General features: G+C 40.4%; 1 protein-coding gene across 13 annotated transcripts in view; it reads left to right on the top strand.

The window, feature by feature from the left end:
* Nucleotides 1–21,112, top strand: part of ENOX1 (ecto-NOX disulfide-thiol exchanger 1) — a 568,976-nt gene that overhangs the window by 340,403 nt on the left and 207,461 nt on the right. For all 13 annotated transcript variants that reach the window (XM_032314929.1, XM_032314937.1, XM_032314924.1 and 10 more), the window contains 2 exons: nt 14,090–14,233; nt 15,065–15,202. In XM_032314929.1, the coding sequence (XP_032170820.1) occupies nt 14,090–14,233; nt 15,065–15,202 (282 nt within the window). The remainder of the gene's footprint in view (nt 1–14,089; nt 14,234–15,064; nt 15,203–21,112) is intronic.

The raw sequence follows: 21,112 nt of genomic DNA, 5'->3' as shown, positions 1-21,112 counted from the left end.
AACTGTATATGACAAAAAACTGATCACAGGGCATAGAGGAAATGTACTTGTCTGGATTTCATTTATACTTGCAATCATTGTGTTACATTTAATATATTTTAGAAGTTACCTTTTCTCCTCACATACATTTATTTTGGCCATTTAGCTCAACAAGGAGCTTGCAAATTCAGAAACAATTTGAATCCCATCCAACTCTGATTAGAAGACTACAACTGTAACTTTTATTTTATCCTGCATCATATTTTCAGTATTAACTCACGTTTTCTCTTTCATTTTCTGCCCTTCTTAAACTGGCCTGCTCATCTCCTTGGTTCCCAACAGTGCTCTAACAACAGTTAACGTTTCTGAAAGGCTCCACCCTTGTCAGCCATTGTTCTGAATTTCCTTTGCTGGATTAGGACATCAGGATTCCACTATGTGCTTTTCCTGCTGTCTGATTGGCCGGAGCACAGGAGTTTACAGACCAAAACAGAGATGCTACTGCCAAACCCCTACCATGTTCACACTCAAGCCCCCTAATTTGTGATTCTGGTGTCATGTGAACTAGCAATGAATTAAACCAGGACACTGGTGGAAAAACCATCAAGAACAGAATATGTCCTTTTCAAGGGGGAAGGGAAGAAATAGTTGGTGTGAAGATGGGCTCACAAAATTGTCCTTGACGGAATTTATACTGCTGTTTTGGAATCGATAGAATTCCTCTATGAGAACCTAGCTAAAGGCATCTGGGTTTTAACTGTCAAAATACCTGACCGCGTTGCCAGTGACGTCTCATTTCTTTCGGTTCCTCCAACAGACGTTATGTGTTAGCCCCTGAAATAACTTGGGAGATGAGGATCGAAGGCATAAAGTGGAACAGCTCAGGGAAACTGGCCCCCCGGGGAACTTGCGGCAGGAGCTGTCCTGCGATATGGAAACTGTGCTGCCAAACTGCCCTGCCATGTTTTGCAGGAGAGGGAAGTCCCCAGCTCTGTGCCCAGGCTGACAGTTTATCTTTGCTGGGTTGCAGAGTAACTGCCATAATGATGATGACTCTGATAAGCACATGGTGGGACTCTGATTCAAATGGATGTCTCACAGATCCTTATGCCTCCAGCACCTCCCATATGTCAGTGATCCCTTGGGCCAGGGATTAGACAATGGGATTTCTGGTTTACTCAGCTCCCAGCTTTCCCCACCTGCACAGGACCTCCACCTCCTGCTTTTCTGTAGCTCTTGTTTATGCTGGCAAGCAGAAAGGAGAACTGAACCCCTGGCCTGCCTTGTAGCCAGCTGCTGGGGTAACGAGATAGCCTGTGTTGGGGACAGCACCTCAGGTAGAGGTAAGAGAAGTAGGACGAGAGGGATAGTTAGCACAAAGTGAGTAAGGAAAGGAATAGTAACCCGAACTTACCTCCCAGCCATCTTATTCATATGCCCAGGGCAGCCTTTCCATCTTGCCATCCTTCTTTCTCAGTGTGGTATTTCATTAAGTAGTAAAATCATGGGGGTATGGGGAGCTGGTGAATTGGACAGTACACTGTGCTACCCGTACAGAGAAAACAGTTCTGGGCATCTTTGGTGGGGACGATGCTTACACCACATTCCCAGCTCTGATCACAGATTTACCCTCAACATATGCATTTGATAAAGTTAAGCCCAATTTGGGCCAAGATATCTGTGAGACTTTCTGGTAAAACCTAACCTGTAAGGTCAACTGTAGGTAGATGTCTTAAGCATCTTTTCCCCCTATCCTTTTCTCTAAATGCACAGTTAATACCCTGACTTTAAGAAAAATGTGCTTCTCAATGAAACATTGGTCTTGACATGTTTTCCAGCAGTGATTTCTGATTCGCTCAAATTCTTTCCCTTGCCTACTTTTATAATTGAAGTACAAGGGTCAACTTGGATGACTGGGAACTGGGGGAAGGACCATGTGAAGATAAAAGTTTCTGGGTCCTAATTATCTTGGGATCCTCAGACTGTGGCTTTACCTTGACTTGTCAGGCCATCTCCTGGCACAGTGCCGATACTGGCATTTTCTCTCCCAACAACTTGGGCTTCTTGTATACTTCCTGCTCATAGCAATTCTTGGTTTCAGCCTACCTGTCTTTTTTGGGAGTGTAGGTGAAGGAAGGAATCTTAGTGAGTGTCCTTCCTTATTGCAAGCCTAACAATACTCTAATGAATGATTATATCCAGAATCTTGTTGTTGTTGTTATTATTTTCTTATGATAGGCAAGTTCCTAGTGATATGGTTTTGGAATGTAGGTGAGGTTTGGTGGGTTGGGGTCTGGAGCCAACATCCAAGAAAGAATTCTTGAGACATCTTTGGTGCAAAAAGTTGGTTTTATTAAAGCACAGGGACAGGACCCGTGGGCAGAAAGAGCTGCTGCAAGGGGGTTATGAGGGGTGGCTGATCGTCATCTTGGGAGTTGGGGGAGATAAGGAAAAGGGAGGTTTCAAAAGGATTTTCATATGTTAAGGACTTACTGGATACTGGAGGCCTTGCCATTGTCAAGTTCAGGTAGTTTTTCCCTCTAGGAACACATTAATATTAAGACCGTTGGGAGCTTCCTGGATGAATGTTACACATGTCCCACCCAGGAGTTGGGAGTGGGGGGTTGATTTGCAGGGTGTCAGCTTGTTCTTTGTCCTCGGCTTGCCTTCTGCTCCCTCATCACTAGGAATACCTAGTTTGCCACACTACAGCCAGCCCAAGTCTGGTAATGCTTTTTTATTTTGCAGACCCACACTGTGTCTGTGTCTTGCTCGCCATTACATTCTTGCTCTCAAGCACATTGCCTGCATACAATAAGGATTTAATAAAGATCTGCTGAGTGAATGTGTTCCCGGGGAATGGAGTAACCCTTCACCTCAGACACTGGTGCCTTTAGAGCCAGTCAAACCAAGAAGGGCTTCTGAGTCTGGCCTTTGTTGGAGAAAACCTCAGTTCCCCAAATCTACAACAACAGAGGCCCCGGTTAAAATGAACTGAACCTTGGGGTTCTGCGATTCATTAGCTTTGTGACCTTGGGTAAATGAGCCAAAGTTTTCACTTTCTGAACCTTTTCATCTTCTGTAGAAACTGGCCAATAACATCTATCTCGTAGGTGGTTGTTGATTTTTCATAAGATCAAAGATGTGGGATTGTTACACAAGAAGCTATTTTCCCACGGGGTTCCTCTGGGAGAAGGGCTGAGGGAATGACATTCTCCCTTTACCTTACAGACGTTCAATTCCTGAACTCATTAATCACAATACCTTGAAAATAAAAATGCCCTTGAAAGAATATTCATTTCCGTCTACCTAGCCCATAATGATGTTTATTCTCAGATTGGAAAGAATGTCACTGGATTCCACCGCCACAAATGTCACTATCAGAGAAAAAGGGACTGTGGCATCAGTGGGTTAGAATGGCAGCATGGGCTTGGGGCGTCTATTTGAATGAGGATGGTGTGTCTCCTGTTAGTACGACTTTAGTATTCAGAGATTGTACTGGGAGAAGTCTGGAAAGGATGCTGCATTTAGTTCCATGTTGATTATGTGTCTCCCGGTGATGTTGGCCTTGTTGGTCGGTTACTAATAAAATGCTTTGTGTCTTAGTGACTGTGTCGGGTTGATACTTGGGAGAAGTACGTGAACACATGTCTACTTGACTATGCAAGTCATAAAGTCATTATTTTGATTGCATTCATGGTCAAAGCCTGGCGACTATCTGGAGTTGGCAGCCATTGCCCCGTCAAACACCCTTATGTATGCTGCACTGTAGAACCGCCCCAGGGCACCGGGTATTTTCTTCGCCATTATTTTACAATAAACTTTTTCTCCTAATAAACCATAACATTTAGAATTGCATAAGAATAAGAACATCCGAGGACTTGAGGAGCAGAATATCTTTTTCATTAAGACTAAAAAGGAAAAAAAAAAGATGCGATAGGACTAGTGGGAATTCATTTAAAATATTTGTCGAGGTTGGGTTTAAGCCATCTTGCTGTGAAAATAATAAACCACGGTAGCAATAACAATGCTCTGTAATTCCCACAAAGCACATTCAGCATAATTTCTTTTTTTTATAAATAAGAAAACCATAAATAAAAATGATTACTTTAATGCTAACATGAAATTACAGTCAGTACCACAGGCCAGATGTTTTCCTCTCGTATCCGTTTCTTCTGGTCAGTCTTCGTGCCCTCCCCCACTTTCCCCCAATCATACGTAAGTGGTCTGTGAAGAAGTAACTGGGGATAGCATTTGATCCTAAACGGAGGTTGACAAATTTAAGGGGAAAATAGACCCTTGTTTATCTCACACATTGTAGGCAGGAAGGAGACAGAGCCTCAGAGTAGCCGCTTAATAAGACTTGTGCAGACTCCTGGGGGGACTGGCAGCTGGACTTCGCTTTTGGAGGCCCCCCCACCACATGGCACTGGACACACAAAATACACTCACATCTGACATTCGATACCATTTTGTCTATAGGACTTTTGGACAGAACTTCTGTAATTCTGCTTTTGAAATGATTTTCCTACGAGTGACTCCTCTCATTGAAAACCAGCTCTGATTTATCCATAACGGGGCAGAGTCAGGAGTTTTTTGCAATTTGAGAAAGCCACACTTACAACCGATTTTCAATGGTAATGAAGTCTATATGACTATTAAATTTGAGAATTAGAGAAGTTGTCATAACACAACATTTCCTGGTGTTTCCTTAAATAAGTCTTTGGTTCTGATGATGCACGTTTCACTGTCTGTTGACACAAAATGTTTTCAGCTTTCCAGCATTATGGGAGACTCTGTGCCTTTAGTTCATAAATGATAACACAGCCACAGCTAGAAAACTAGGCTACTTTCCCAGGGCAGATGCGTTGTTGATCTGGAAGACTGGAGTAGAAGAAGAGATGCTATTTGAGGAGCTTAGTCCTCCAAATGCCATTCCCTTGTACGGAAGGATTTCTGTTTGACATTCTGAAGAGGCACATATTTCCTCCTACTGACAGGGAGAAGGAGTATTAATGGGGGAAGGTAGGGTGGAGGATAGCACATTTACACCCTTGTATGGAAATATGTAACCAAGAGTGAGAGCAGAAATGGAGTTACAGCTACGACAGCAGCATTTTCCAGTGACTTCAGCCTGGTTCGCAGCGCTGGAGCCTTCCGTTGCCTTTATCCCACCCTGCTTTTCAGGGGCAGGAGCCTCCATGGAGGATTTCTGTGTTACAGAGCTCTCGCTAAGATCACGATGGTCAGGCAAGTCTTTACCTCTGAGGATCCCCACCTCCAAGAGCAGTTAGAACATAAAGCCTTCACCACAAAAGAACCAAGACCATCTTTCTATTAGCTTCAAAATCACAAATGTCCCTAGAGGCTAAAACCACCTTGCTACACACCCTGCAACCTCTAAGCTCAAGAACCTGCATGTTTTCAGGCCCTGAAGGCCTTCCTCTTGTCTGAGCATTTCCATGTGAAGCTTGGTGAACACAGCCAGGGACACCAAGGGCTTGACCACTTCCTCGGAACACTTCCCACCAGTCTAGAACTTACCAGTCAAATATCTGGCTGTACTTTTGTTTGCCCCAGGAGCAAGCCCTTCTCCAGCTGGCCCACTCCCATGAGGTAACCACAGCGTCTGTGACTCTCCACGGAGTGGAAAGGACTGCTCCTAGGAATCCAAGGCCCCCCACCATCCTGTTCACTGTTTTCAGACCATAAACAAGGGCTGTGTATGGTCATTTAAGGAAACAGAAAACAAGGCCTCTGGCTCTGGGCACCCCAGTGGAGGTTAGGAGTCCTGCTAAGTCTAAATCCTGAGGCAGTCATGACTCTAGGGCTAATACTTCATCCATGGTGTTGCAAAGGCATCATTAAGAGCACATTAGTTTAAAGAATAACTAAAGTGTTGTTTGTGACCCAATGAGGAGAAATGTTAATCAGGATGAGCGTCTGGCTCAGGCTGGTCAGGCTCTGATCTGAATTTTACTGCAGGTAGATTTCCATAGATTAGAAAGTTCTAATCAGGGCTTTTTTCAGAAAACAGATAATTCATTTACCTGAGTTTGCAGCCAGGTAAGGGTCAGTTAGTCACCCGCTACAATTAAAATGTTCCACTTTGTAGCTTAATACGTTTTTCATGGTTGGGGCAATGTGTAAAATGAGTACATAATGAAAAAACAGAGTTCAAAACAGCACAAATTATAGAATGATATTGCCAGCCTTCTCTTATATAAGAAGATAATAGCATTTACAGAACTTGCTTCTGTGTAGAAGTGGGGTTGGAAAAACCAGCATGGGACCAATATGCCACATACATGCAAATACATTATACATGCATACAAAATTACTTTTTGATGGATGGGTGGTTTATAGACCTCATACCTTTGAAGCCTGAAGTCTGCCCAAAGTCTGTTTTGGAGGTGTTACCTCTCTCTCATAAGGTCTGCTTCTTCCCATCTCTATTGCGCTTTCTTGGCCACCCATTGCTCTGCCATCTCAAGGGAAGTTTCTGTGTAGTTACAGCATTGTCTTTGCTTGGTCTCACCAGCAGAACTGTTTGAATGGAAATGTGAGGAGAACAGAGAGTGTGCAAACAGGAAACCAACTTGTCCAGTGAGAAGAAGCACGGGTTCTCTGATCTGTCCTGATTCACATTCATAAATTTGTCTGTGATTGACTTGGTGGGCAGTCCACACCCAGGGGAAGTTGAAATTAATGAAATTTCAGGCTTGAACCTTGATGTTCTGTGAACCTGGTGTGTTTGTCCTGAATTGTTAGGGATTTAGAAAAAGCTTTGCTTAAAGTGAGACTCTTCTGGCTTTAATGGACCCAGGCTTATGTTTATGAATGAGATTGCGTCCTTTAATAATTCACTCGCCAGCAGAGTCAGCAATGATAACGTTCCCTGTGCTAGGTGTATTTTGGAAGGTAGGAAACAACGTATGACAACATATTGTGTATGTGGTTGATGGATATCCATGAATGAGAGGTCAGAGTTGACCCATTACATGTTTCATAAACAGCCTTCAGATATAATATTGCCCTTCTCAGAAAATCTGAACTAACCTACGTGTGGAAGCTCCTGTATCTTTTTTTTTTTTAATTTATTTTTATTAGAGAGAGGTCTCAAGTAGGCAGAGAGGAAGGCAGAGAGAGAGAAGAAAGCAGGCTTCCTGCTGAGCAAAGAGCCCGACGTGGGACCTAATCCCAGGACCCTGAGATCATGACCTGAGCCGAAGGCAGAGGCTTAATCCACTGAGCCACCCAGGTGTCCCGGAAGCTCCTGTATCTTAAAACTTGCCTATACAAAGACTTTGAAATTATATATTGTCACCATAGCATCTTGTCATGTTTTCTTTTCCATTTTTAATGGAAAGGGAAATACTTTTTCCCTGTGGCCTCAAGCTTTCTCTTTTATTATTTTGTTCAATTTAGAAATATGAAATATAATATTTTTAAAAGCATAGGTTTTCTGAAAACAAAATAATTTTACCTTTATCATTTTTCTACACTTACAAATGTAATGCCAAATTGTATTTTTCTTGGTGTCAGAAGATAATTGGCTTTTATCTACTTTCATGCCTATGCTGGTTGAACTGTCTCTGGCAAATCTGGTGATTTTGTTTGATTTCATGAGTTCAGAAGAAGACCTTGTTTTGTCTCAATCATATTCTCTCTCTCTGTCTCCATCTCCCTCTGTCTCTTTCAACATTGAGTTCTTTGAAGACAGACATGTCGTGGGTAAAACCTTATCATCCATTCAATAACCATGTCCTCCCCAGATGGAAGGACAATGATATGTAGTTTAAAACGGGCTGCTAGATAGAGTGGAAAAATGGAGGATGTAATCACAAATCCTTAACAACCTTTTGTGCTTGAGAAATGGCCAGACCTGCTTTTTGTCCTCTGTGGTGCACGTCAAATAGAGATTTTTCCTTTCTTCCAATGATTTCACTTCTTCAGCATATATGTATATCTGTGCCCTTATTACACTAATGTCCTGCTTAATGGCTCTGGAGATGCTGTTATTTATAGATTTCAGTACATTCAAAGAACAGCTGCAAAAAGTCTCACCAAGCGGGAGCCTCACTGTAGCCTGATTATGACCCTGCATTGGTTGCCAGGGAGGTGTGGGATCTTAGATCTTGGAGAATGACTTGTTAAGTGCACCAAAAGCTTATCTGGAAGGATCTAACATTTTAAAAAATTGTCTTCCTTTGACACTTTAAATTCATCTGTGTTCTAGTTTCCAGAAGCAATTTCCCCTCTTGTGTTCTTTAGCTTTCAGAACTCCAGCCTTTGGAATTGGACCCTGGAACTGAAGTTTATTCCTTTGCTCCTTTATTATTTTCTTCTTTCTCATCTTATTTTCCTTTTTAATTTCCTTTCTTCTTTCTGTGACTGAATTCACTCGAAAAACATATATGAATGTGTATATATACACACATATAACTTATATATCATTTTCCATATATTTCATGAATTTATAAACATTATAACATTATATATAACAAATTTTGTATTATATGTAATATTGATTATATATAATCTATATTACTCTACATTACACATGACATATATAATTACATATAATGGGTCAACTCATCCCCCTCATTAATGAAAATATAGATAATAAATACAGATATATATATTTATTACCTATATTTTATTATTATATTATCTATATATATATATATATATATATATATATGGAGAGAGAGAGAGAGTGTAAACACATACACATCTGCCACATTTTGGGTACTGTGCTTGTTAGCTGCAAGCTATGCAAAGATGACTCTTCTCCTGAATCATTTTAAGCGTGTTGTTTATAAGGGACATAGACGTAAACAACTAATTCGAATACAAAGTCACAAATGCTGATATAAAGGTCCAGGGAGCTGTAGGAGCATAGTGGGGGGAGTACATATCTCCTTTGCCTTCTCATTTAAAGAATATACTACAAACTATGAACCAGGGAATGGGGTCTCTCCTCAGGGGCACAGCACTGCTGTGTATGTCAAATCGTGATACTATTGAAAAGAGGCCAGTGATTGTATAAACGTATGAGTCACAGGTTAGATATTAAAGAAGACCTTTTCGATTTCATGGTTTTGCCAGAACATGCTATTAAGGTTCAGCCCTCCCTGAATTGCTCATTGCTTAGTTCCAACCTCTGCCCAGAATTGTTTCCAAGAGGTGACTTTTTTCTCTATCACTGAGAACGATCTTTGTATCCTTCTTTGATAGGATATTCCTACTTTACAATTCTCCCATTAGGAATTCTCCCATAAACTCTAATTCTTCATAAAATCCAGTTAAATCTAAATCTCTTCTTCGAAACCTTAATCTTTTTATTCTCACTAATCAGGAGATACTGATCATTCATAGCCAACATCCTGTATATTTAACAGACTTGAAAAAGTTATCATGCCTTATAATGTGGTACCTTAAGTAATCTTCATTATCAGCTGCTCCCCTGAAGCACACCCAGAACTCCCAAAATAACTCCTATCTAAGAATTAGGGAGTCACGTAGGAATTTCTGTCTAGAGTGGGGCAGGAAAATGCTGGCATACACTGTATACTTCCCAATGAGCCACCTGAAAATCTGCCTCATCGTTTCTCTTTTCCAAAGTGCTTTTTTCCCCACTGGTGGCCACCAAGACCCCTTCTTTATTTCCCCTCAGAGTGCTTACCCTTAGGGTCCTTTTTTTACCATGTTTTTCAAAACAATTCCACTCTGCCTCAAAACTTGCAGAGGCCACTCATTTCCTAGATCAGTAAAACACTAAGACCCAATATGTGGCAGGACCCATTCTCCTTAGAAGCCTAGTAACCCTCTACAGTAATTAGAGTGTGTCCTTTGGGATCCTTTTGTATTTGAAGAAATAATAGAATTTCACAAAACAGCTGAAAAGACATTAAGCTTTTCTAGTTGTTTCTCAGTGGGAGAATTGGTGTGAATTACTTAGTTTACCATTGCAGGAAGCAGAAATGTCTCTCTTATTATTCATAGACAGTTGCTTAAAAATCATGGAATTAATAAAGAAGCACCATCTCTTTAACAATATTCTGTGGTTTTTTTTTAAACTAGGGAGCATTTCTATAACCTCAAAAGCATCCTACTGATTACATGAACATCAAAATGAAATATTTTCTTCATCCTGGAAAAGAAAAGTAGAACTTTGGATGGGAATGCATTTCTCTCTTTGCTATAAGTATAAGCCATGTTAATGCTAATGAATAGTTCCTGTAAAATAAGATTCACATGTCATATGAAATAAGTTTCCTTTGGAACCAACTCTTAAGAACACATTAATAAATATGATTTTCTCACTATAATTATTTTTCTACTGAAGTAAGCATGAACCTGAGGACTTAACATCAAACAAAATCATTCTTTTAAATTAAAAAGAAAGAGAATTTTTAAAACTTAATGCATCTCCACCCCATTTTATAGCAATCTATGCTTTGTGGATAGTTACAGATGGGTATTATTATTCATAGCATGTGTATGCCCTTGGGACCTGTAAAAGTTGGACCGGGTTAGCAAGAGCTGTGTTATTTACAGTGAGAGAAGCACGTGCCATTTGTTTGTTTGGCTGTTTTTGAGAGGGGGAAGAAGAAAATAGTATTTGCATAAGCTTGGTCAGTTTGAAAAATTAATTTGCCGCATTGATAAATCCTGAGCTTAGAGCTTGTTAAACAGTTATGAAATTGAGTATGAGGTTTTGTACTTGAATATACCTTAATAAAGAACAGGTTAGATTTCAGCTGAACCCTGGACAAAGCTGCATTGTTATCTTTGGCATTTTGTACATCTGATTATTTTGTGATGATCTCATCGCCCTAAAAACTGTAAATTCATACTACCAATTTCATAATTGGTCATCAGTCTCCTGAAAGCTTTCATAGTTGCATAGACAGGAAAAAAACCCAGAGGAAAAAAAATCATACATCTTTTGAATCACATTATATTATTTTATAAAGGATTTGTAGAAAGTGAAACATTTTGCTACCATTTAGGTGTGGCATAGAAAACTAGGGCAATGCTTACTTTTAGAAATATCAAGTGTTACTCACTGTTTTAGAATTAATTGCATAATTATCCAGTAGAACAGTAAGATCCCAGGGTACCTTAATAGAAACACTACACTTCCAAATAAAATAATAATAATTAGCACCTACTATATTCCAAGTACTTTATTAGCTATAATTTTTTAACTCCCCACATCTCCGTGTGTAAATAAACACCATTAGCAATATTAATCTTTTCTATAGTTTAAAAATAAGAACACAAAGGCAGAGAAATTGATTTGAATGATAAATTAGGCATTATGGCTTTGAGTCATCTAAAGAGGCAGGTATTCAATAGGAACGATAGATGTTAGTAGAGTATGAAAATTACTCTTGCCACTGTTCATAAATTACTGGGTAGTAATTAATTAAAAATATCATCTTTCATCTGAGCATCAAGGAAATTAACATTTTTAAAAGAACGCATAGCATCCTTGAGACTCTTGGATATGCCTAAGATGTTGTAGAACTTACTTTAGAGTTACCATTCTGGGTAGATGGTAGCTACATGAAGTTGTATGACATTGAAACCACTGGGTTGGTAGACTAAAGACATGTAACAGATGTCAGAGTCTCCTTAGGGAATAAGGTTTACAAACCACATCTTGCCAACAAAGCAATGAGGTTTTGTTGGTTTGTTTTTGTTTCGCTGATGCACTCAATGTATACATGAATGAATGCATCTTTTTAGGATGGGGATGAAAGCGTGCGGAGGTGCTGTGGGCCCCCAGGACATTTGATGCCCCTTTGTAACACCATAACCACTAAAGAAAAAAACTACATTCGGAACAGAGAGTTATGGAGCCATGGAAAGCTGACACCATCCCTAAAGTACTGTTGTAAAAAGACAAAGTGAAATATGGTTCAGGTACGAGTTGCGAAGTCTACAAAGTAAAGGGATGTTCTCCGCTGTAAAGTTCCAGAACTGTAGACTCATTGGACAGAAAGCTGTGATTAATGCCCATCTGACGAGAGCCCGAACTGGAGGGAAGCCAGCCAACTAAACTTAGTTTGGGGAGATAAGTAAGACAAATAGTGACCTTGCCATGATCTGAAACGACTCTACGACATGGCCATTCGAGCCAAAGAAGGAACAGTGTAGCCAGACTCTGCTGTGGTGATCTGAACTGGCTGAAGTTGGAGAGGGGAAAGTGCTTTGAAGTTTCATCATAGAAATACAGCTGGTACATGGGTAGCCAAAGAACACACACTTAGATTAGCTGTGTCTTTATGTTACTGAGTTGAATTTCGATGGTGAGACTTGTCGTCTGATGGCATCCATTGCCCAAGATCATTGATTCACCATAGATACACAAGTTCTCAATTCATTTGGATAATAGAGTTTAATTGCAAGATATAAAACATTTGTCCTGAGTCCAGTTTGCTCCCAAAGTTGAATTGTTTTCTACTGCATGATGATGGTTTGCCTTGCTGACAAATTATTAGGAAAATCCCCACTATCTTGCTTGCCTCTCTGGTCTCAGACTAGGGGTTTGTGGAGGCCATGGAAACAATTTGCTCATTTTATCCACCTATCCTTGAGGTATTGAAATGTGAGCTTCCATTTGAGCTAGACCTATACTTAGCAGGCAGTGAGTTTTCCTTGGCAGTATAGTGTTCAAAGGGATTACTGATTCTTCTACCTAAGACTCAAAGAAATAAAAGAACATACCATAAAAGGGCCAAACTTTGCACTAGACATGCACAAACGGGCCATAACCTCTAATTCTACAATATCCATTGGCAGAAACATGGCTTAGAAAAATTTCTAGGGTTGCCTAGGTGGCTCAGTCTATTAGGCATCTGCCTTTAGCTCAGATCATGATCCCAGAGTCCTGGGATCAAGCCCCGAGTCGGGCTTTCTTCTCAGAGGAGAGCCTGCTTCTCCCTCTCCTTTGGTCTGCTGCTCTGCCTACTTGTCTCTCTATCTCTCTATCAAATAAATAAATATGTAAAATCTTAAAAAAAAATTTAAAAATTCTAAATTTATACCTAAATAGAAAGTAATAATTAAATTCAATTGCTATATCAAATCTTAAAATTCAAACTTCTCAGATCACACATCTAAGCAGTATGTTTTGACTTCTCAGTTTTAAACTGGTAAAAGTGCCCTTAAAATATGCATTATGAAAAAAATATGTAGGTATGAATGCTGTGGTTTTGCATTTTTAAGGATGGAGAGAAGGCGTAGCATTTTATAAATAGTGTGCAATAAAGGCACCCTTTCCTTTGCAGCTTTATTAAATGTTTTATTGATACTTGTTTTTATTAGAAAAGTGCTATGAAAAGTGTAATAAAAATACAGGCATGTGTGTGTGTGTGTGTGTGTGTGTGTGTGTTGTGAGACTTTAGGGAAAATTCAGACCAAACAAACTGTAGCCTGTTCACTTTATCTCCATAGAACTAAAAGAAACAACTGCGTTTCCTTTGCTGCCCCAACATCCTCTCGGTCTTCTTTTATGCACTGCCTGCCATTCTTTCCTTTTGCCTTTCCTGGCTATTGTAATTTGGGTGCACTCCTTTACCAGTCTCAAGGTAAAGAGCTTCATGCCTTTCTCTTCTCCTTCCCTGCTTTTTTTCCCCCTGTCTGAATACATTTCACAGACGACCATCTTCCAAAATAACAACATCAATTAATTTTTTAACTTAAAAAAAAAATCATCTTTAGCCCTGAGTCTGCCCTCTGCATTGATGTGGAGTGTGTGGAAGAGGCTGTACCGTGGCTGATAAGCCCTGTCTGTGATGTCTCTTCAGGAGGAGGCAAGGCCCTAGCTGCTCACTGGTGCCTGGGGCTGCCTATCCAGCAGCGCGGCTCCCCAGGGAACTGACGGCTGACCCCCTGCACCCGGAGCTGTGAACCCAGACAGGAGCAGGCTGCTGGGGCACGGGATGCAGCCCCTGCGCTTGGCCCGTGCCCGTGACTCTGTGACGGGAACTTGCCCCTTGCCATTCTCTGTTTTTGCCTGAACTGCAGTTCTCCTCTCTAGGGCTCCCTCAGGTCCCCATCATGATCACTCACCACACTGCTTTCCCTTTTGCAGAATCCGATGACCTCCGTGGGGACCCTGCACTCAGCCATCAGAGCGCTCCTGCTGCCCAGGATGGTCCTACTTCAGTAGTAGATGCTGGTGGCCTTGAAAGCATCACCCGGTGTCCCCAGCAGCTTCCTCAGATGATGGCTGCAGGTAAACGTTGGGGGCAGCTGGCACAGGACACAAGCAAGGCCTTTTGAGTTAGTGGAAAACTGGCCTGGTCGCGAACTTGTGCGTTGACCCAGGAACCTGGGATCTTTAAAGAAACCAGGTTGTGGAGCTAGTGTACGTTAAGAAGCATTCAGTCAAATGGCACATATTTTGTTGAGGGTTTTTTTTTTAACTCTGCTATTTGTTTTTAATATTATTTATTTGCTTGTTTTGCTGAAAGTCTGACCTTAGAAGAAATATTTTGAAAGACACTTTTAGGCAGACACCTGCATTTTCTTAACATTAGGGAAAGAATACGTTGTAAGGTAACACTAATGAATTCAGTTAGGATCAGCTTGGCTAGTTGACAACTGTTTCTAAAGATTCTATTAATTAGTCAGAAGGTGTGCCTGCTCCAGAATCCTACTCAGAAGCAGATGATTGCATTTATTTTTAATCTACTAAGCCAATCGACTTGTTTTAACCAAAGGAGTAAGCCTGCTTTGCCTCTCAACCTTGGAACTTAACTAGTGTTTTTTCACTGAGAGAAAGAAGCAGTTCTTCAGTTTGCTTTCATTTTGTTTTTCCAGGAGTCCTTTCTTAATGGCATGCTGTGGATAATACAAACTACATGTCATTAAGTTTCCTCCCAGAATGTATTCGGAAACTCTTTATGTTTACGTCTGGAGAAAACATTGCCGTAGATTACAGCGCTTTATTTTTGTGTGGTTTGGGAATGTGCTAAATGAAGTCTCCCTTCTCCAGAAACGTGCTCTCCTTTAAGACAAACACTCTCTCGCCTTGTTGACTGGAAGTCACTGTTTCTTCCCACAGCAGCCGATGGTTTGGGGAGTATAGCGATAGACACCACGCAGCTCAACATGTCCGTGACAGATCCCACAGCCTGGGCCACCGCCATGAATAACCTGGGTATGGTTCCCGTGGGGCTGCCTGGACAGCAGCTCGTGTCCGGTAAGCTTGGGCTTGAAGGGACTTGGCGGCAGTGCCAGAGGGTGGGGGTGACAGGGGCCCAGTCATCTCCCTCACACGCAAGTGTTGAGCAGTCTGTGATTTATGATGGGGGCATGTTTGGCAGGTTGGGCTGGAGATTCTTCTCCTCATCACCTCGCTCTCCTGCCGAAGAGCTATTCTCAGAAAAAAAAGGCCCTAGGCGGTGTGTAACCTTCATAGCATTGCAGTTTCGAGTTCACATTTTAAACTGCTACATAGAAGAGCTAACATTCGCTTTCTAATTCGCAAAACTCTTTCACATTATGCCATTTGATTCCACAGTCATCTTTTTGAAGCAAGTAGGTATTGTGGTTTATTGATTGATTGAATGATTGATTAATGTTCCCATTTAAAAGACAGGGAAACAAAGGACAAGCCTTTAGTTGGCTTTTCCAGCACTGAAGTAGCAGAACTAGAAACCCAACTCAACAGACTCCATAGTCTACATTTTTTCCCATCACACTTAGGAATCATAATAAAATGCATTAAATAAGGAAAATGTTTAGAAATGTCATAAAGTAGAAGGCCAGTTAAAAAATTTCACCCGTTAATTTAATACGTGTTTATTGAGGATTTTCCAAGTGCCCTGTAAATGTACATTCAGAAACAGAATATATATATTTATTAATTTTATTAAGTATAAATTAATGTTATTTAAAGTCCACAAATTAAAATTAATTTTTATTTTAAAATTTTAATTAATTTTTAAATCAAAAATTTTTAAATTAATAATTATATGTGTGTGTGTGTATACATATATATATACACATTTGAGGACCATGTCTCCCTAAATTGCAAAACACAGCAAAAAAAAAAAATTGCACAAAATTAATGTGTAGAACCAGGTGTTAAGTAGTGGTGCAGGCTAATAACGTAGTAATTTCCAGAAAGATGAACTACTGGGGCTCTAAGAGAAGATATTATCAGGGAGGTAGGACTTGAGCTGTCTGACAAGTTACATAAAATTCTCAGTATTCACTCACTCACTCATTGGTTCATTCAGCAAGTATTTATTGAGTTACTGTCCCAGTGCAGGGTGAGGGGGTGGGGGAGTTCCAGCTGTAAATCAAGCAGGTGTGGTCCCTCCCTCCTAGAATTTATAATGGAAAGGTAACAGTTATTATGTTATGGTCATCGTTTTAATGTCAGAAGAACAATTCACTTTTGCCCATCGAGTTAGATGAGGGTAGATGGTGCACATCAGGTAGAAACCAGCAGCTTTTGGAGAGGTCATTTCTACACCCACAGACTTGTGTATTTTGTACTGAGTTGACCAAGCATCTGTTGGTTGATTGGTTGGTTGTTGTAGCTTTTTAATACTGTCCATAGATAGAAATTCTAAACTAGTTATAGTAAATTACATGTGTGTATACTTATAGGTATTTACACATGGTTTATTTTTTCATATAATAAGATATAATGTTTTCATTTAGTACGAAAGAACATGAGAGAAGACAGGAGGTAGGGGAAAGTGGGAAACAGAAAAAGGAAAGTCAAAGATTGAGTTGCAGGGGCGCCTGGGTGTCTCAGTCACTCAGCCTGGGTTTTGGCTCAGATCTTGATCTCAGGGTCCTGAGATCAAGGCCATATTGGGCTCTGAGCTAAGTGGGGAGTTTGCTTCAAGATTCTCTCTCTGCCACTTTCCCAACTTGCAGGTGTACGCACCCTCTCCCTCTCTCTGTAAAATTAAAAGAAGAAAAATTAAGTTACAGAGCATTGTACTTAGGATATTTATAAAATTCCTCAAAATATTATAAAATTCACGTGGAAGGGGCGCCTGGATGGCTCAGTGGGTTAAGCCTCTGCCTTCAGCTCAGGTCATGATCCCAGGGTCCTGGGATTGAGCCCCACATCAGGTTCTCTGCTCAGCAGGGAGCCTGCATCACCCTCTCTCTCTGCGTGCCTTTCTACCGACTTGTGATCTCTGTCTGTCAAATAAATAAATAAAATCTTAAAAAAAAAAAATCATGTGGAAGGGAGGATTAGTCTGGTGCATGACATGTATGTATGGACATAAGTGACATTTTCTATGATTTGGACATGTGTTTATCCAGACCCCTTTTCCCTAAAGCTTAACCCAGACAGATACTTCCCTCTACTGACTTGAGAGCAAAGATATGTATTTTTCCACCCAAATTTTCCCAGTTGCCTAATTGAAATATTCATCTAGCAGAAATGACTCGTCTCCACCTCCCACTTCTCTCCGAAAATGTTGTGCGACTTCCAGAGTAAGCCTCAACCTCAATAATTCATTATTTTTTCTTATGATTTTGAGTCTTCTGACATTTTAACCATGACCAATTTATGATTTTCCCAGCAACTTACCATGAAAAGAATTACAGCCCTGCTCGTTATAGAAGATTTACCGTATCTGCCCTGAATTACGTTCTCTATCTCCTGTATTAGCCAGCCTGCTTTAAACTGTTTTTGAGCCTTTCAGGGTCTTCCTGGGCGCCCCCTTCATCAGGTCCGCATTCCGCCAGTGGAACAGCACTTTGCTTTGTTCCCAGAGCTGCCGGCTGACTCTGTCACAGGGTCGGGATCGCTTTTATTTACTTCGTGTGTATGTATTCTCTTCCAGTCTTCTTTCCACCCAAATGGTTTAATCATATGAAGTGCAAGCTATTCAATGATGCATTTTTAGTAACACCTTTTCCTAAATTACTTTTCCATGTTATTGTTTTATGTTTAAGAAATTTAGTCCATTGAAGGAATCTCCAATTTATTTAACCATGCTAGTGTTTCTATGTAGACTGTTTCCATTGCTTTACTCTTCCTAGCCAAGTTTCTTTGGAGAACTTAATCTCTTCAAGCATGTGGAAACATTTTACCTTTCCTGAGAAATGATGATTATATCTACTTCATGGGATTGTTGTGAGATTTTAATATGATTACTTACATGCAATAACTGCATAGTACCTAGGCAGGTAACTATATTAACTATTAACTTATTCCTTCCCTTTTGCTCTTTTAAAAAAAAAATATTACATGAACATTTCTATGCATAGGGCTTTTTAGCAATTAGAATTATTGCCCTTGAATAGATTCCTCTGTGTTGAACTAGTAGGTGACCAGAAATGAATATTTTGAAGTGAAATACTGGACAATTAATTTCCAAAATATATGTGTATTTAATATTTATTTGCTAACTTGATATGTAAAGATGGCATCCTATTATTTGATCTTAAATTCTTTGTAATAACTATCCTTTGTAAATTATTTTATAACTATCCTTTGTAAATTATTTACTTTCCCTCCCTATCTCCTATTCCTGTTTCCTCCTTTGTAAATAGATGATTTTCACACCATATCCATTTATCACACAGAGCTCTTGGTGAAGACTTTTGTTTGTTTGTTTGTTTTGTTTTGTTTTGTTTTGGGTCATTAACAATTAAGCATTTTAATCTTGGAATTCATATCTCCTAAAAAATACTTATCTAGTCTGTTTTTGACCCCTTAATGCTGTTTTTTTTTTTTTTAATAGGTTTAACTTTTCCTTGATGAGTTCTTTATTGCATTTCTAACTACAGAAATGCTTGGCCCAGGCTGGAAGTTAATAGGTATTCCCAGTTTTCTGTGTCTCCATTGGTTTACTTCTTTCTTTGATCAGACCTTCTGTTATGTGTATTTTAATCTACTCGTGAAGTATCTGCTCTGTACTACTGATCTGTGTTTGTCCAAGCACCACATTGCTTCAGCTCTGAGAGCTCGATCGAGTATTTATATGACCGACCTTGTGCTTTGTTACCGTACCCCATTCCTTTCCTGCTCATTCCTTTCCACACGGCTACAGCCAGCGCTCGTCTCACAGTCCGCTTGGGGACACCTCTGAAAGTGTTCAGCGTGTGAGACAGAATGTGAAACACGGGCCTCACGGTCTCAGAAGGGGCTTAAAGATGATTTAGTGTGGCCTGCCTCCCAAGACATCTCAGCTGAATTCTCTCTGACAGGGTTATGGAGACACTGGATTTTATGAGCACCTGGCCTTCTCCCAAAGTTTCTGATATTTCTAAATGAGCAACCCGTCTTCCCATATTGGTTGAAACTAAATTGATACTCAGTCCATGCCTTACTATTCCTTGTGCTTATTGAGGAACTAAGATTATCAGCAAAGGAAGGCACACCATTTTCATGTCCTCTGATTTTATCAGAAGGGTTTCCTAGGAGATCAGATCACTTACTGCCCTTGTCTCATCGTGCCTTTCTAATGTGCTATTGTTACTCCCACAGAGACCCCTTCTCCATTTTCCTTTCCTCACATGGGCCCACCATGATTCCATCCCCTCTCAGAAACTTCCCTACTTACCCTCTTCTTACCAAGTGCTGCTTATCATTACATTGAATTGGTTTCTTTGGTCCAGAACATACCACTATGTTGTTTTACCCCAGCCTTAAATCCCACACTTCAGTGTCTTGGTTTATGTATAACATAACGTTTACCTCCCTGTGTTATTGTTTCATGTTTATTTTATTCCCCATACTTTTTAGTTTTGTGAAACTTCTCATTTTTGTGCATTTCAATACTTTGTACATTGATAGAAATCTAGATTTTTCTAAAGTAATTTGTTAGAACATCGGTGCCACACGGCTATTAGGTAGAGTGGATGTCCTGGAAGTATTTACCGGGCCCAAAGAGCCATGGCAAATTCAGGGCTTAAAACAGATAGGTTGCTTTCTTTGTGAGTTTCCTCAAAGCCTTTACTATCCTAAGGTGCAAAGTATAGTTTCAAAGAGTAGTATCTAATACATAGGCTTCCCAAAACTTAATTTAGCCTTAAAACAAAAACAAAAACAAAAACAAAAACTGTTGTCCTCTCATGAGATGCTAGACTAGCCATGTAACCCAGATTTTTCCCATCAGCTGGGGAGATCCTTTCCCACTGCCGTCCTTCTCTCTATGCCATTTATGATCTCTGCCTACGATCTAGTTTACAGTTTTGTTTATGTTTTCACCGAACAGTGCTACTGCCTCCTCTCAAGTTGCAAAATAATTGACTTGTGGTCAGGAGTTTGCCTGAAGCCTTCTTCCCAGTTTTCTATGCTGTGTGTCACTTTCCAAGAGCCCCCCACCACGGGTGTCATCAGCCGAAACCCGGAACATCAGATCGTGAGCTTTGACGCCATCTGTGTGCGCAGCTGCTCCCTTCCGATCCACACTGGCTTCTTCTCCAAAGTTACAGTCATCAACTGGAAGAGTCAAAAAAGTGGCAGCTGCAGCCCCAGGCTTTAAGTTTTTTCCCCAGGCCTGTATGAGAATTCGTAGTACTTCCTGCATATTCTCTGGCTGTGAGATTATACCTTGCTTGTCTCTAAATTTTTTGAAGTTTTCTTTCCTAATTTCAAACTCTTTCGGCAAGATAGAAAATGAAAACAAAAGAGGACTCTGAGCAGCATCTTTTAAAGAGCCTGGCTACTATATACGAGCTCTCTGTGTCCCCACAATCACGCCTGGGTCAGGGGGTGTCACCACTCATCTATGAAGGAACTAAAGAAAGGAAGTTTGCCGGTTTGAGTGCTATTTTTGTTTTAAGAAAACAAGTATGTGGGACAGTTCGTCATTGGACAGGCCGTCTGAATGCCTCTCCTTAGCTGTTACTGACTTTGATTGACATACCCCAAATTTCTTGGCATGCCATTTGTTGTATTTTGAATACGTGTTCCAAAAAGGCATCCCACTTCCCTATTAGCTGCAGAAACACTGTCTGCAAGGTAGTGTCACCTGCCTTAGCAGGGATTAACGTGGAGCCAATAAAATATGTCTTCCCTCTTACAAGGATCTGTGAACACACAGAAGTGTCCCTCAGCTCACACCTTGCTGCTGCTTCTTCAGAAGCTCTCGTGTTTCACCATCACTGCTTCCGTTCCTGCCCT

This window comes from Mustela erminea, chromosome 15, assembly GCF_009829155.1.
Source record: "Mustela erminea isolate mMusErm1 chromosome 15, mMusErm1.Pri, whole genome shotgun sequence".
Taxonomy (NCBI): Eukaryota; Metazoa; Chordata; class Mammalia; order Carnivora; family Mustelidae; genus Mustela; species Mustela erminea.
The sequence above is the reverse complement of the archived record's forward strand: the minus strand, read 5'-3'. Positions and strand labels throughout refer to the sequence as shown.